This window comes from Leptopilina boulardi, unplaced genomic scaffold, assembly GCF_019393585.1.
Source record: "Leptopilina boulardi isolate dan_hultmark-lab unplaced genomic scaffold, ZJU_Lbou_2.1 LbouV2_249, whole genome shotgun sequence".
Lineage (NCBI taxonomy): Eukaryota > Metazoa > Arthropoda > Insecta > Hymenoptera > Figitidae > Leptopilina > Leptopilina boulardi.
This window is the reverse complement of record NW_026137806.1, coordinates 409,786-428,253: the sequence shown is the minus strand read 5'-3', so window position 1 is coordinate 428,253 and position 18,468 is coordinate 409,786. Positions and strand designations below refer to the sequence as shown.

Sequence of the window (18,468 nt, the reverse complement as noted above, 5' to 3'; positions counted from 1 at the left end):
CTCTGTCTGGATGTTACATCATCGAATTAAATATACAGCATGCATGACAAGTCAAATAATAAATTAAGAATTCCATTGAAAAATTTGTTAAAAAACACCTGACTAGATACGTTAAATTTTTTTTTTCTACAATATAAATATTATTTTCTATATATTTTTTTTTTTTTTTTTAAATGACGTTAATTTAAAAAAAAAATTTTTATTTTTAAATATGAATGTGTAATTGTGAATTTATGAAAAGCATAAAATATGAAAGAAATATGAGAATAAAAATTCGATAAGCAATGTCAAGTATCGTGCTTCTAACTTTTTTTTTTATCAAGTTGAGAGAAAGCTGAAAAAAAAATTGAGAGTTCACAATCGTGACGGAAGACTACCGTTCGATGCATCTAGTTTATTGTCTATTTCACTTTAACTGTATTATTCTATTATTATTTCCTGTCAAACCCTATAATTATATACAAAAACACAAAGAACTAAAACATTTTATATAATATTATATATAAATTATTTTTAAGGAAAATAATATTTCTATTCAATAATTTACAATTTTTGAAAAATCTATAAAATTTTATATAAAATTTTTCATTAGTGAAAAAAAGAAACTATTATTAAATACAAAAATTTATAAATAGATTTTTTTTTTTTACTTTTCAGCAATCTGACAACTTAAACTAAGACTGCGTCTCTAGAAGAAACAGGTTTTCTAATTTTTTTTTTTTTTTAAATCAGTACCTTTCAGGTGTCAACTGGTCAACAAAACCGACAACCTTCTTTTTCGATCCGCTAACGTTGAGAGAAGGCATACTACAAGGATCAAGGATTTACTGTTAGGGTGGGTTGAAATAATTTTCTAATTATTTATAATTTTCTAATATTAACGAATTCTAGAAACTCTGTCAGGTTTCCGGTTCATTTTTACAATCAAAAAAAAAAATTTTTTTTAATCATCTATAATAATAATTATCGCAATTGTTATTACCTCAAAGAAAAAGAACAAAAAAGTAGAAAAAAAATAATCAACAACTATTGTAATTATATAATATCAGAATTAATAATTATTAAAATCCTAAAAATATCAATAATTAAAAAAAAAAAAGCCAAACACTGATATATTTCTAATTTGCAGAAAATTACTACAAAAAAATTCTTTGATAAGAAAAAATCTTTTTCTTTTTGAAAATTATAAAAATCACTTACCTATTTGACTTGGGGGTAACAATATCACGTGTTTCTGAAGTATATTTTCTCTCGGCTCGTCCACCATTAAATAATTCCACAGTTTCCCTTGTCACTGTTTCTAAAAGTGGTTCACCACCACTTCGTCGACCTTTGCTAAAAGTTCTTTGGTCAGTTTTACGAACCATAACGACCCTTGACAGTGGTTGATTGAACTCATGGCCATGCATCGTTGGAGGAATCATTGCTAACGATTGTGAAAGTGGACCACCTACACGAGGTGATCTAAAACAATTAGAAAAAAGAGACAATTTAAAAGAAAAACTCATTTTTTACATTCACTTATATAATAATAATAATAAATAAATATTTAAATTCGATTGATATTTTCAATTCGCCTGTTATTGCTACAAATTAAAGAAAAGAAAAATTAATCAAGTAAATTATTTTCTTTGTATCTCCTGCACACTTGAATTATTTTCCAAGTAATTTCATCTGAAAATTATTTTACTCATTTTTTTTTTTTTTTTTTTTGCTTTCATCATGATCACTTGAAACAGTAAAATTTCACTGAGAAATTGACGATAATTCACTTTTTGTTAACTCACTGTAAAGAGTTTTTTTTTTCATTTTTTATATTTAGGACAACTTTCCAGTTTATGAATTTATTTGAAGCAGTGCACTACTTTTTATTAAAGAACGATATATAATTTGTGTTTTTTTTTGTTTGAAACTGAAATTTTCCTTTTAAAATATATTTAATCTTAGGAAAAATAATATAGTAGTATTAACTTTTATTTTATATAGTTGAAAAATATATATATATATATATATGACAAATTAATTGTTCTTTCTAGAACATTCTGAGCATCTGTTTCCTCGCCAATGAAATTTCTATGATTTTACGACTTTGTGCATAACTGCCACATGCTATAAACCTGTTTTCAGTTTCGCGGTATTGTCGCTACCATGTGTTAAAATTCAACATCCAGACGTTTTAAGTGTATTTTTATTTTTTTTTGCCAAAAAAACGATGTCTGACAATACAATTTTTTTTCTACATAAAAATTTATAAATCATAGATCATTGATCTTAGATTAATGATCCATCGATCTTAGATTAATGATCCACAGAAACTAGATTTATGATCTACAATATATAGATCAATTGATCAATGATCCATAAATCCTAGATTTATGATCTACAATATATAGATCAATTGATCAATGATCCATAGATCCTAGATTTATGTTCCTTAGTTTATAGATTATTAATTCAGAGAATAATTAACCGCAGATCAATAATTTATAGTACTATATAGATTTTTGATCGATATATTATTTATTCGATCTGTAGATCAATTGAGCAATGATCCATAGATCCTAGATTTGTGATCCATAATCTATAAATTAATTCACAGAATAATTAACCGTAAATCAATAATTTATACTACTATATAGATCTTTGATCGATATATTATTTATTCGATCTATAGATCCATTGATCAATGATCTATAGATCCTAGATTATGATTTATAATCTGTAGATCAATAATTCAACGAACCGTAGATTAATAATTTATAGTTCTATAATATATACAGATCTTTGGTCCAGATACTTATTCGATGAATAATGATTCATAGATCCTAGATTTATGATAAATCTATAGATCCATTGATCAATGATCCATAGATCCTAGATTTATGATCCTTAGTTTATAGATTAATTAATTCAGAGAATAATTAACCGCAGATCAATAATTTATACTACTATATAGATCTTTGATCGATATATTATTTATTCGATCTATAGATCCATTGATCAATGATCCATAGATCCTGGCTTTATGATCTATAATCAGTAATTAAATGAACGATAAAATGTAGATCAATAATTTCAATATTTTAATAATAGTACTATATAGATCTTTGATTAATTTTATTATTTATTCGATCTATAGATCCATTGATCAATGATCTATAGATCCTAGGTTTGTGATCCATAATCTATAGATTAATTTACAGAATAATTAACCGTAAATCAATAATTTATAGTACTATACAGATCTTTGATCGATATATTATTTATTCTATCTATAGATCCTAGATTGTGATCTATAATCTATAGATCAATAATTCAATGAACCATAGATTAATAATTTATAGTTCTATAATCTATACAGATCTTTGGTCCAGATACTTATTCGATGAATAATGATTCACAGATCCTAGATTTATGATAAATCTATAGATCCATTCATCAATGATCTATAGATCCTATATTTATGATCTATAATCTATAGATCAATAATTCAATGAACCATAGATTAATAATTTATAGTTCGATATACAGATCTTTGGTTCATATATACTTATTCAACAAATAATGATCCATAGATCCTAGATTTATGATAAATCTATAGATCCATTGATCAATGATCCATAGATCCTAGATTTGTGATCTATAGATTATTAATTTAAAAAAATAGATTTTAATTTAATGACAAAACTATTAATTGACTTCTATCGTTGCTTAAAAACTAGAAATGTTTTATCGAAAAGAAAAATGTCTGACTAAATTATTTTTTTTCTACTTATTAACATTTGAATATGTTGAATAAATAAATTATTATTATTTTGAGAGCTGTAAGAAATGATTTATACTTGATTGTGTGTGCAGAGAAGTTCCCTTTCACTATTTTAAAATAGACACACACCTCTTGATGATCATCATCATCTTATGCAGGAGAAAGAAGAAAATGGTTATCCGCTTGATTAATCCGTTATCCTAGCAACTAAACCACTCGTCATATATATATATATATATATATTGAGTGAAACTCGTTAGGCTCGCGCGCATATTGCAACTTGCGTAACTTTAACCACCAAGCGATCATTCTGTTCGGCGAACAATGAAAACCGGATTGCTCCCGCGCTGAAGAATACTTCCTGTTGAATGCCTTCAAACGTGCAATTTTACAGTTCATTTTCAACTCTCAAAATTACATCAATAATAATAAACAATATACAGAGGCGTGGGAATCAAAAAAAAGCTCCCCAGAAAATTATTATTATTTTTCTTACAATTTTTTAAATATATATCTATATTAGAAAAAAGAAAGGGGCACAAAAATTTATATAACAAAATTAAAATATTCAATAGAATAAAAAATAACAAAAATCATCAGGAAATGTTTTCTTTCAAAACTTGTCTTTCTTTTTTTGCAAAAAAAAAAAAAAAAAACTAATTAAAAAGAAAATGCAATCATTCCTTATAAACTTGGATCTTAACATGTTTTTCCAGTTTTATGTCTATATACGTGTGAACTTTCAAAATAAATAACGAAAGTGTTATAAGAACTCTCTTGTAATCATGTATCTAATCGGAAAAGCGGCAAGTTCCCTTATATTGTTTACAAAAACAAGTTATTTGCGAGTTTAAAAAAAAAAATCAATTAGTAGAGATATTTTTAATTACTTTTTCTTTAAATATAAAACAAAGAAAAATAAACTCAACACTGATATATAGTAAATGAATTATAAAATTAAATAATTTTATATCACCACAGAAAATTAAAAGACATTAAAATAAGCTGCAACGCTTATTATTTTAATCCATTTTTGTATTAAAATAAGCAAAATTGGATTAAAATAATAAAAGTTGCAGCTTATTTTAATACCTTTTAATTTTCTGTGACAGAATCAAAATTTTGAATTTTAAATACAAAAATCAATTTGAATATACACGTTCACTGTAAAAACTGACCGTCTTAAAAGTGCAAAAAACGTCTTGTTTTAAGACGTTTTTCGCGTCTAAGACACCAAATGTGTCTTAAAACAAGACTTTTTTTTTGCACTTTTAAGACGGCTAGTTTTTGCAGTGTTATATTAAAAAAAATAATAATAAAATAAGTTTTTAAGTGTTAAAAAAAAAATTATAAAAATTTTATAAATAACAAAAATAAATTATTGTAAATTGTATCTATAAATAAATTTGATAGTGATAATTAATATTTGCAAAAATCTTCTTTATGTAAAATTTTTCATAGTAGCAGTTTTCTTATATATATATATATATATATATATATATATATATATATATATATATATATATATATATATATGTCAATAATATATATATGTAACCAAGCAAAGGTTAAACAACTCATCCCACCGCAGTGACCTTTTTTATTATCATGGGGAAAAAATTTTTGTAACCACTATTTTAATGTATATATATTCACTGATATAAATTAAAAAAAATTAAATCTCAGTCAAATGAAAAGTTTAAATGTTTTTTTAAAATTGGAAACCTACACCTGCACTAAAAAAAAAAAAAAACAATTTTCTTCATACTTCAGCGCACCTTAATAACTAGACGATTCTTCTTCAAACACCTGCTAGTTTTTTGTAACCTCACTATATATATATATATATGTATATGTTATAACTCTTCCATTATTTTCTCACGCACTGTTACTATATGAATTAACTTATTGTTTACTTATTACTATATTAAATAATACTAATCCTTTTAAAGATTATGTTTTATTTTCATTTACTCTCTAAATCTGAATTAGTAAAAATGTTTATTAATTTAAATTAGTGACTCACTTTTTGCTTCTGAACTAGAAAAATTTTACTAATTATTAGTAACTTTTACTAATTCTGAAGCTTCGGAATTAGTAAAATTTTACTAAGTATTAGTAACTTTTACTAACAATGAGTAACTTTTACTAACAATTAGTAAAATTTAACTAATTCTAAAGCTTCGGAATTAGTAAAATTTTACTATGTATTAGTAACTTTTACTAACAATTAGTAAAATTTAACTAATTCTAAAGCAAAAAGTGAGTCACTAATTTAAATTAGTAATCATTTTTACTAATTCAGATTTATAGAGTATATATATATTTTTCTCACAGTGAATATAAAATTATATTATATTTTATTAAATATATAATATAATATAATATTTATTATCAAAAAATGAAAAAAGTAATTCCAAAAAAATTGAATAATATAATGTATAATATAATATAAAAATAGAATATTTTATTATATTATAGAATTTATTGCACGGATAAATCTTAGAATTTCGTTTGTAAATAAACGACTTACTGAAAAATGAAGCACTGAATAAATGTTATTCACATGAAACAAAGAGAATCATATTGTTCTGAATTTAGAGGAAAATTTTTGACGTTTACATACGAAATGTTTTGACATTATGATATATATATAGAGAGAGACACGTTTGAGAAAGAAAAAGGGACTCTTTCGGTACAACGGAATGAACTAAACTGGCACGAGACAGAAAAGAGAGAAGTTCTCATTCCCCCCCTAAAGACGTGGAGAGGTGGTCAATTAGCCGTTAGTCAGCGCAGCACATGCCTAGTCCATTGACCAAGCAACCACCATCTCTCTATCTCTCTCTCTCTTTAATTATCATTATTTATATGTGTTATAGAAATTTTTTGCACTTTTTATATTTACACAACTGATAGAACAAAAAATTCAGATCTTTTCAATCCTTTAAATAAATTTCACAATAATTTATCCTAAATATTATTTATTCGATCTATAGATCCATTGATCAATGATCCATAGATCCTAGATTTATGATCTTTAGTTTATAGATTATTAATTCAGAGAATAATTAACCGCAGATCAATAATTTATAGTACTATATAGATCTTTGATCGATATATTATTTATTCGATCTATAGATCCATTGATCAATGATCTATAGATCCTGGCTTTATGATCTATAATCAGTAATTAAATGAATAATAAAATGTAGATCAATAATTTCAATATTTTAATAATAGTACTATAGTACTATATATAGATATTTGATCGATTTTATTATTTATTCGATCTATAGAACGATTGATTGATCGATCCATTGATCAATGATCCACTGATCCTAGATTTTTTATTTTTAATCTATAGATTATTAATTTAGAGAATAATTAATCGTAGATCAATAATTTATAGTACTATATAGATCATTGATCGATATATTATTTATTCGATCTGTAGATCAATTGAGCAATGATCCATATAGATCCTAGATTTGTGATACATAATCTATAAATTAATTCACAGAATAATTAACTGTAAATCAATAATTTATACTACTATATAGATCTTTGATCGATATATTATTTATTCGATCTATAGATCCATTGATCATTGATCCATAGATCCTGGATTTATGATCTATAATCTATAGATCATTAATTAAAAGAACAATAAAACGTAGATCAATAATTTATAGTTCTATATAGATCTTTGATCGATTTTATTATTTATTCGATCTATAGATCCATTGATCAATGATCCATAGATTATAGATTTATGATTTATGATCAGTTAGTAAATGAACAATAAAACGTAGATCAATAATTTTAATATTTCAATAATAGTACTATATAGATCTTTGATCGATTTTATTATTTATTCGATCTATAGATCAATTGATTGATCGATCCATTGATCAATGATCTATAGATTCTAGATTTATGATCTAAATTATTAATTTACGGAATAATTAATCGTTGATCAATAATTTATTATTCTATATAAAGTTCATTGATCCATATATTGTTTATTGGAAGATTATAATTATTCATAGATCATCTCATATATAGTGATAGTATATTTTCAAATATAGATCTTCTTCATTGAGAATTTCATAATATATTCCGCAAGTTATTTGTTTATTTTTTTATTTATACAATAAAGATCTACATAAACAAACTTCTTCATATATACCAAAGTGCTTTTAAAGCTTACATAATATAATTTTAACTCTACTTTTGTGCCTGGTGTTACCCTTTCATTTCCGGCTCATTGAATATATACAGAAACGAGTTTAAAAATATTGAAAAATTTTTTTTGATAGTCAATAAAATTCTATACAAGAAAAATAAATATTTCTCTCTATTAAATTGAAAATAGTATATATATATATATACCTCAATGAAAATATTCAATTGAAAAATTTTAATTCCTATATAAAACAACATAACAGCAAATATGTTTGAATAATTTTCACGGAATCACAAATTGAATTATGAAAATGTAAACATTTTCTAAAAAAAAAACAAAGCTTCTATAAATCATATATGTAAATGTTTTAAAAGATATTGTAAAATTAATTACTCTCGAAATCTGAATTAGTAAAAATGTTTACTAATTTGAATTAGTCACTCACTTTTTGCTTCTGAATTAGTAAAATTTTACTAATTTTACTTTTACTAACAATTAGTAAAATTTTACTAATTTTACTTTTACTAACAATTAGTAAAATTTTACCAATTCAATAGCAAAAAATGAGTCACTAATTTAAATTAGTAAACATTTTTACTAATTCAAATTTTAAAGAGTAAATAAAAGCGAATGAATATTTTTCTTCTTCTTTTTTTCAAGTGAAAGAAAAAAATATGAAAGAGATAAAGATTTTTAATTTTATAAACCGAGTATATATGAATTCTCTTTCTTTCTGTGTTAAATTCTCTTTCTCCATTTCTCTCGAGGATAATAATAATATTCGAGACATTGAGCCAGCGGGTAAGTCCCGCTATTCCGCCTGACCGGAATCATTGCTCTGGAACATCACATCTTCTTAGCCAAGAAAAAAAGAAAGAAAGAAAGAAAGAGAGAGAGAGAGAGAGAGAGACTCATACCACTAAAATGACGCACGTGAGTATGCACGTGCGTTCCCCAACGTGCACGTGGTATTCGCGTCTCTCCTTCATCTCAAAAAAGACATCTTCCCTCCATTCTCGAAGAGCTTTCCCTCTAACTAATTAAAATTCCTAAAATATAGCCGACTACTAACTATTTCTAGTATTTCACCCCTCCCCCCCCCCAAAAAAAAATCGAAAAAACAAATTATTAAATATAGCAAATAAGTAAATAAACCGAAATTTATTTATAATACAAAATTAAAAGTATCAAATTGATACCAAAAATATCAAATTGATACAAATTTTTATATCAATTTGATATTTTTGGTATCAATTTGATATTTTTAAATTAGTATGTGCCCAAAAAATTAATTTTTTACAATTTTTTATTTGACAAAATTTTCATTATATAGAATTTTCATATCACTCTTTGACCAATTTTCATTCGAATTATTATTTTACAGAATTTTTCTATAATTGTGGAAAAAAAAAATTTTTTTTTTGCAACAACTTTAAAAAAAAAAAAGCTATACGTTTTCGTCAATGATCTATAAATCCTTGATGATCTATAATCTACAGGTTATACTAATTCAAAAAATATAATAAACCGTATAGGTAATTTCTAGTTCATATATAGATATCTTTGATTCATATATATTATTTATTCAAATGTCATAATTATCCATAAATCTATGATCCATGGATCTTAGATGTATGATCTATATTCTATAGATCCATTGATCATTAATACATAGATACTATATTTATATTTTCTACAATTTATAAATCTATTTCTTAATGATTCATAGATTGTAAATTTATTATCTATATATTCTATAGATACATTGATCAATGATCCATAGATCCTTGATTTACGATCTAGTGTAGAGATTATTAATTCAAATAATAAAAAATCGTAGACCAATATAGTTCTGTATATATATTTTTGATCCATATATATTATTTATTCGAAGATTAATTTGTCCATAGATTTATGATCCATAGATCCTTGTTTTAAGATCTATAGAACTATTGATCTGTAGATCTTTTTCTTCTTCATTAATTGAATGCTTGTTAATGAAACTTTTAAAAATAAGTTTTGTCTCACTAAACTGTGCTGGTTCTACTTGTGAAACAAATTTTAATTTTAAATATTAAAAACAAAATCATTCGATTTATCGATTTTCGGAAAAATCACAGAAAATTATAAGGTATTAAAATAAGCTGCAACGCTTATTATTTTAATACAATTTTGCTTATTTTAATACCAAAATGAATTAAAATAAGCAAAATTGGATTAAAATAATAAGCGTTGCAGCTTATTTTAATGTCTTTTAATTTTATGTGATGGTAATTTGGATAATAAGTTTTTACGGCACCTCGATGACAATAGAAAAAGAGAATTAAAAATTTCTTTTTTTTTGAGCTTAAGAAATTGGAACATTTTTTTTTTTTTGTAGATGAATTTGACAAATACAAAACAAAAGTAGAAACAATTTACGAGTGGCCTATATATTGTCTGTATATGCAAAAGCGTGACCCTGAAGATCGTTATCGCCATGGAAAGAGTTACGATTGTTAAAGAGAATTGTCCAAAGTCAAACACGCAAGGAAAATAGGTTTACAAAATTTTAACTATTATTTGATCCTTGATAAAATTAAAAAAATATTTCAAATATATCATATATAATAGATAATTATATATTAAATTAAATTATATTAATATTTGTGAATTTATTAATTTATTTGTTAAAATATTTGTCAATTCTTGAAAATTTATATTGTAAATATATATATATATATATATATATATATATATATATATAGATGCATCGATTGAGTGCATTTAGCAGTTACTTGCAATTTAGTTATTGCAAAGTATTATTTGACTTTGAGTTCAAATAAATTTATATCCCCTCGTATATTTTCTGATAAACTTCCGGTACGGCAAAAGAAACCCTATCTTTGTAATTTGATCTCAAGCATGTTCTACATATATATATATATATATACAACAAAAAGGAAAAAAAGTGGAAAAAGAAGTACAGAGAAATGCGCAACGAAAATTATAGGGTGTCACATAAGAATTTTATAAACTTATACATAATTTTCTTTTGATATAGCGAGAATTATTTAATTTTCAAACTAACATCTTTATTTTTATCTTTTTGTAATTTATTAAAAATTTTAAGTATAATAATTAATTATTAATTTAATTTAACTATTTTATTTATTTATTTAATATCATTTTTAAAAAAAGGATTTTTCCACAGATTTTAAACAATTTTCTATTACGCAAACATATATTTAGCCTAAAGGCGTTGATATTAAAAAAAAAAGTATATACTTTTCAAGGTTATTATTCATTTTACGTTTTTACATAAGATGCGGATTTTAATTGATTTCCTCTTTTATAAATAATTCTGAAAATTCAACATGAATTATTGATGGTCAATTAAATATATATATTTTTTTAAATTAAAAATATTAAAATTAAATTAAATATAACAATAAATTAATTAATTTAATATTAATTAATTTCTATTGAATTATTATTAATAATTAATTTATTTAATTTTTGTATTTAAAAAAAAAAATCTATTGCTAACTTTTACACCAATGCTGAGGGTAATATATACTCAAGTGCGACAATATGACAAAGCTAAGCTAACATATATGTAAGTTATAACTGAGTAAATTAGAAATCTTTCTAGGTCATATGGTTGAATACTCGACTGTGATCAATGTATATAATTGTATATGTATTTCTTCACAATAGAAACGAAATTTAACACCTCAAAATAAAAAACAAAAATGACGAAAAAAAAAAATGAGTTAAAATATATACCAGACAGGAAACGAATAATAAAACGATTGTTATAAAATTTTCGTTATAGGCAATTTTAAAATATGACACAAAAGGACATTTAAAATTCACGTGCTGACAATCATTGCGTCTTCGTTTGTTGTTAACTTCAAGGCTTTTCTGACACGGCTGTGTTAACACTAATTATCGTTATTTTTACACCTCTATATACTTCAAACTTGAATTAATATTGCGACGCTCATAAATTTTGTCATATTATATGGATAAAGAAAATACAAAAAAAAAAAGATAAAAATAATGTATGTTTTGTGTATTATCTACTTTCATAAATTTTTGAATTATTTATGAGTTTATTATTGTTCTTAAAATTTTATTATTTCCATTACGTGCGTCTTGTTTCGATTCATTTTTTTTTTTTTTTTTTTTAAATAAATTATTTTTAAATATATATTTTCAAGAGGAATTGAAAATTTTCCACATTTGTTTTTTATTCATTTATTCACATTTTTAATTTATTTATTGAATTTTAATTTTACAAAGTTATAATTTTTTTTATAAATAACAAAAATTTTGAAAATCAAATTTCTATTTTTGCAATTAGGTACTTTTTTTTTTGTCAAGGTCTTTTAATTATAATGTTTGTTCATAACTCACAAGACGTAGATAATTTTTTTTTTTTTTTTTTTTTTTTCAGGAAACTAAAGATTAGTGTGGCATCGTAAATTCTGCTTGGCAGATTTTTCTAATGTTCTTCAAAACGCGATCTCTGAGTCAGCGCTATATAGTTTCCCCGTTATCTCTCACAGGTTCTATATAAATGCAATGGAAACGCATTTTGTAATGTTACATATTATATTGTAGACGTCAAATAACTCAGAGATTTTGCGATAGCGGCTAAAATGGCAAAAGAATATAAGACATGGATGTATTATAATATATTTTAGCGATAGGTAATATATTTATTATTATAAACCTTTAATTTATAACTATTTATATATATATATATAGTAACATCCGTTAAAATAAAATTACTATACGCAAATTACTATGCAGAAAATAATAATATATTTTTTAATATTACAAATTTATGTAACATTCTTCTGTAAAATTTTATTCATTACGAAAACGACTTTTGCCTTCATTCATAGCATTTTTTTTTTAATTAATAACAATTAATTAATTAACACCTATTAATTTTATTATTTTTATTATAACTATTATTAACATTATTAATATTATTATTTTGCCGTCCAAAGTAAAAGAGGCGTAAATACCTTTTTACATTGTACGGCAGTATTATTATTATTATTATTATTATTATTATTATTATTATTATTATTATTTAGGTATGTTTTAATTATTTCAGTATTATTATTTATTATTGATAAAATTAATTTATTATTAATTATCCTAAATTAAAAAAAATTGAATGAAATTAAATCACTGACAGTTCGATATGATGATGATAATTGAATATAACGATGTTGTATATGAAATAAATTGAATTAATGTCAACTTGATTTCTTGACAAGTTTGACGAATTATATCTAGAAAATCTATTCGGATTAGAAATTAGCTCAATACCAGTATAGTGAACGTAAATTGCTTCTATATAATAAAGTCTATAAATTTTCTCAATTAACAATACAGAAAATTAAAAGGGCATTAAAATAAGATGCAATAACGCTTATTATTTTAATCCAATTTTGCTTATTTTTTAATACCAAAATGGATTAAAATAGGCAAAATTGGATTAAAATAAAATAAGCGTTGCTGCCTTTTAATAATTATTCTGTAAATTTATATTATTACAATTAATTAAATTTAAAAAAAAATGTATTTAAAAAAAAATGTAATTTAAAAAATGTAATATAAATAATGTAAATTTAAAAAAATTTAATTAAAAAAAATTTGATTGAAATAATTTTATTTGCAAAAAAAAAAAAAAAAATGCAATTAAAAAAGAAAAGTAAATAATCCTGGAGGGTTTTGTATATATATATATTGGCAAATAACAGGCATTTGACTAAATAACCACCTGCAATATAAGCTCGTCAATTTCAATATATATATATATATATATGTGGGAAGCACCTTGATCAAGTTCAAGGTCTCCCCGGAATATTATATAAGTTCTGGTAAAACCAGCTTGAGATCTTTCTCCGCACGTTCCTTTCATTATTGAATCGTCAAAGCGTGTAGGTTGTCACATTACACTGTCACCGGATGTTGACTTCCTAATATACTCTTCTTTTTTTTTTTTTTTTAAATTTTTTTAAAATTTAGGACAAAGTAAATTAGTTCTTCCATATATTATTAACAATTACTTTGATTGAAAAACTAATTAAAATTATCTTATTTTAAAAAAAAGTAAATATTAAATTACAGTTTAAAAATCATTTTTTTGGTTAATTATTATCATTACACTGAAAAAAAAATTTATTTGATTCAAATACCGGTGTATTTGGTTATTATCAAATAAATATTTACTTGAATCAAATATTTCTTATTTGAATCAAATAAATGGTATTTGCTTCAAATACTGAAATATTTGATTCAAATACTATATATTTGATTCAAGTAAATATTTATTTGATAATAATTAAATACACCGGTATTTGAATCAAATAAATTTTTTTTTCAGTGTATAGATAATTATTAAGATTTTATATTCTAAATACATATTTAGATATTTCATTGTATTGAATTCAATAGAAATTATTTATATTTATTATCAATGTATTTTATTATTGACCATACAATAATTCCATAGTTTTGTATACAATATATATAGTTATAAAAATTGTTCCTTTCATAAATATAATAAAGGTCAAGTAAAGGTTTTTTTTTTTCAATCGCCAATTGATTGATTACATGTACTGACAAAGCGGATATTAATTTTTATTTATAATAACATTCAAATGTCAATTTTTTTTCTAAATGAAAACAAATTTTTATCTATTTGCAAATTTTTGTTCTTTTATAAAAATGAAAAAATAAATAAAAATTACTTCGGTATTTCTATTTTTTTTGAAAATTTTTTCCAAAAAAAAAAAAAAAAAACAATTTATAATCTATGAAGACAAGTTTCCTTCTATAAATAAATTACTGGGCGCAGCTAAATCAATATTGTAGGTAAATTATTAAATTATTGAATTTCAATATGAATAAAATTGATTTGATGGAGCAATGATAAGATATTTAAATATAGTTTAAAACTACTATCTCTGATACTGTATCTGATATATGTAAAATGAAATGATTATAATACAAGATATTATAAGTGAATAATTAACCTTTAATAATTAAATTTAATATACAATTAAACTTCAAAACACGCAGGTAATCGTATATATATAAATACCTCAATAATTTTTAAATAAATTAATTTTAAATAAATTAATTTTAAAATTAACTAATAATAACAAAATAATTTATATTTTCTAAATTAATTTTGTAATTAATTTTACGAAACTTTAATTAATTTATTTATATTTAATAAATAAACTGTACTTTCTTTTCTTATAACCAAAAATCATTTTTAATAGTGATTCCAAATCACGTGGATTACCCTTTGACGAAAAAGTAATTGCTGGCAATTATTGCCTTATCCAATACCTTTCTCTTCTTTATCGCTGAATATTAAAAAAAAAAAAAAAAATTGTGGGTGAGTGCACCTGCTCGTAAAATAAATTAGTAAGCGTGGGACATAAAGGTTACTTACATGTGTTAATATGTTATATGAATAATATATAATTGCAAACGAAAAAAATATATTTACCTCAAAATTAAAAATACACTAAAAAAAAATTTATAATTGAGCTGCCGGATCAAAAGAAGGGCACATAAATAATGTAATTCAAATGGGTTATGTGCCCTTCTTTGATCCGGCAGCTCAATTGACTTTTTATTTGAATTATAAATTTTTTTTTTCAGTTAAAAATTCCTATGGAAAATTCTAAATAAATTTTAATAAATGAATAATCGAAATTTTTTTTTTAACATTTCCTTACCTTACAGAATAGGTCCTTCCTGATTTGGAGGCCATTGCACTTGACGCGACGATGCAGTGGCGTGGCTTCAAAATCGATTTTCTACACGCGGAAACGTTCCACCATCCACCCCCGCAAAATTTCGACTGAATGCGTATATATATATTTTGCCGCCAGGAGAGAATTCCTCTACTTGTCCTCGAATACCATCATCATCCCTCCTATTGCGGATACTGCTTCTCCCTCGCGCACACACAGTGGGAGAAAAATTTCTTTACTTTCTATATACACCCCCGCGCGTCACTAATCAATAAAATATATAAAAACACAGTGGCGCCAATCTTTTCGAAAAAAAAAAATTTTTTTTTTTCTTGTTCACTGAATTTTTTTCTTTAATATATATTATATTATAAATCTGTAAATGAGAGTATAAATAAAAATTTCACTCGTCGTTTTCTTGAACAATTCTATTGAATCATTATATATATATATCAAAGAAGCGTGAAAAACATCATCATCGCACGGAAGATGAGAAAATTTTAATTTCGTAAAACTCGAATTTGCGTCTTAGTAAATTATATGAATGATTAGATTGATTGATATATACAAGTTTCTAGAAAATACGAGAAAAAAAAAATCGGTCAGTGGAACACTTTACAATCAATGACAAATGTCATTACTTTTTTTTTTTTTTTTTTACTCTCTAAATCTAAATTAGTAAAAATGTTTACTAATTTGAATTAGTCACTCACTTTTTACTTCTGAATTAGTACTGAATTAGTTCAGAAAAAAATTCGTTTGAAGCAACCAAATTTTGGGTAATTATAAAAAAATGGTATATTTGGTTCAAACATATCTTTTTTCTGAGTGTAAAATTTTACTAATACTTGAGAGAAACGATTGGTTGCAATTACCATTTCGTTAGTAAGAGTATTTTTGCTAATTTATAAATTTGTCATACTGTTAACATTTAGTCAGCCTAACCATTTAGTTCGTAAGATAACTAATTAAATAGTTATTCCAAGAAACTAATTAGTTAAACTAACTAATAAAATAGTTATGCCAATCAATAAAAATAGTAACCACAACAAATAAATTAGCAGCAGTATAAATAGTTTACTAACTAAAAATCGTAACCCCAAACAATCTTTTAACTTTTACTAAAAATTAGTAAAATTTAACTAAGTCTAAAAGCTAAAAGTGAATCACTAATTTAAATTAGTAAACATTTTTAATTTTTACTAATTCAGATTTAGAGAGTAAATATATATATTTTTTTTTTTTTGTTTATTTACAAATAAACGGGTGATACACCCTTTACAAAATATCAAGAATATAAAATAACTGTTTATTGTTTTTATATTATTATTATTATTATTATTATTATTATTATTATTCTATTGTTTTTATTGTTATTTTTATTATTATACAATTTTTTCTTCTACTAGTTATTATATACAATTATATAAATATATATTTTGATTTTTTCAATAATTTTTAATAATTTAAATTTGCCTTTTTAAGGCAAATGTATATAGAAATATGGATTTTTCTCAAATGATTTCCGTTTAAAAAAGAACAATTATTAAATTTCTATAATTAATTTATAATTTAGAAAATAGTAAAAGCATTATTAAAATTAGAATATAATTTATAATCTATTAGGAAATTATAGCCAATTTAGCGTTTCTTAATGAATATTAAGTGTTATTAGAATCGTTTTGCTATTATACCGAAAGTTCGATCAATCATTATCAAAATTAATAACGCAATTATAAAACTTTTGTACATAGTTTTAGTTTGAAAATTGTTTATTATGAAACATATATACGGAAATTAGTTATTATTATAGAAATTTCGCATTGTATATTATAGATTACTATAGATAATTATTAAAGTTATTCCTCAATAGAGATAAGATAAATAAGTTCATATTTTTACTATATATATATATATTGTATATACAGAATTTATTGTTACGCTCTCATTATTAAAATAAAAGTACAGGAACTTTTTTTCGACAAAAAAAAGAAAAGAAAAATTACACGACAAAATTATTTATTTAACGAAATGATATATTTTCTATTATAATATATGAACACTCTCCTATTAATATAATAACAATATTATAATTAATATAATAATTAATTACTATATTTTTACTTTTTACCACTCTCAGCGGTATTTAATAATTAAATCGCACTCTATATAATCATGAAAATAATAACAAGTAGTAATAATATATATATAATAATTAATATAATAACAAAAATAGTTAATTTATATATTATTTTATTTAGTTATAATATAATAAAAATATTTTCTAAAATCTATATGAAATATATAATTGCTTTCGCGGTATTTCTTTACCATTTCAGCTTTATATATCCATTATTAATCCCTTTTTTTGTTTCTTGATGAAGAAAAACATTTTTTAACAATAGAAAAAAATATATATTTCCACATTTGTAACGAAAGCACATAATAAATTGCACTTATTGAAATAAAATGAGTATTTTTATTTTCTATTTTTTATAATATATATATAGCAATAAAAGACCGTGAATTGAGGACGATCGATATTGATTTTACAAAACTGTAACGTTTTAAAATTGTGTATGTATATTTTTTTTTCTTTATTTATAAGGGGAAAATAAGCTGAAAACACGCGTTTAGAAAATTATTCCGGCAATATCGCACGAGTAGTGTTTCTCTCTCTTTCATAGCAGGTGTACGACTGCGCTTCGACTTTTGCAAGAGGAATGAAATAAGCG

General features: G+C 23.3%; 1 protein-coding gene across 6 annotated transcripts in view; it reads right to left on the bottom strand.

The window, feature by feature from the left end:
* The window catches only part of LOC127280712 (uncharacterized), a 22,927-nt gene extending 4,459 nt beyond the window's left edge, over positions 1–18,468 (bottom strand). The window contains exons 1-4 of one of the 6 annotated variants that reach the window (XM_051303921.1): positions 18,065–18,468; positions 15,716–16,307; positions 1,201–1,464; positions 736–807 (exon numbers count right to left, since the gene is read on the bottom strand). In XM_051303921.1, coding sequence (XP_051159878.1) covers positions 736–807; positions 1,201–1,464; positions 15,716–15,750 — 371 coding nt within the window. In that variant the 5' untranslated portion in view covers positions 15,751–16,307; positions 18,065–18,468. Of the gene's footprint in view, positions 1–735; positions 808–1,200; positions 1,465–5,544; positions 5,658–6,299; positions 6,490–15,715; positions 16,308–18,064 lie in introns of those variants that run through there. The other 5 variants (XM_051303922.1, XM_051303923.1, XM_051303924.1 and 2 more) reach the window with 5 other exon arrangements.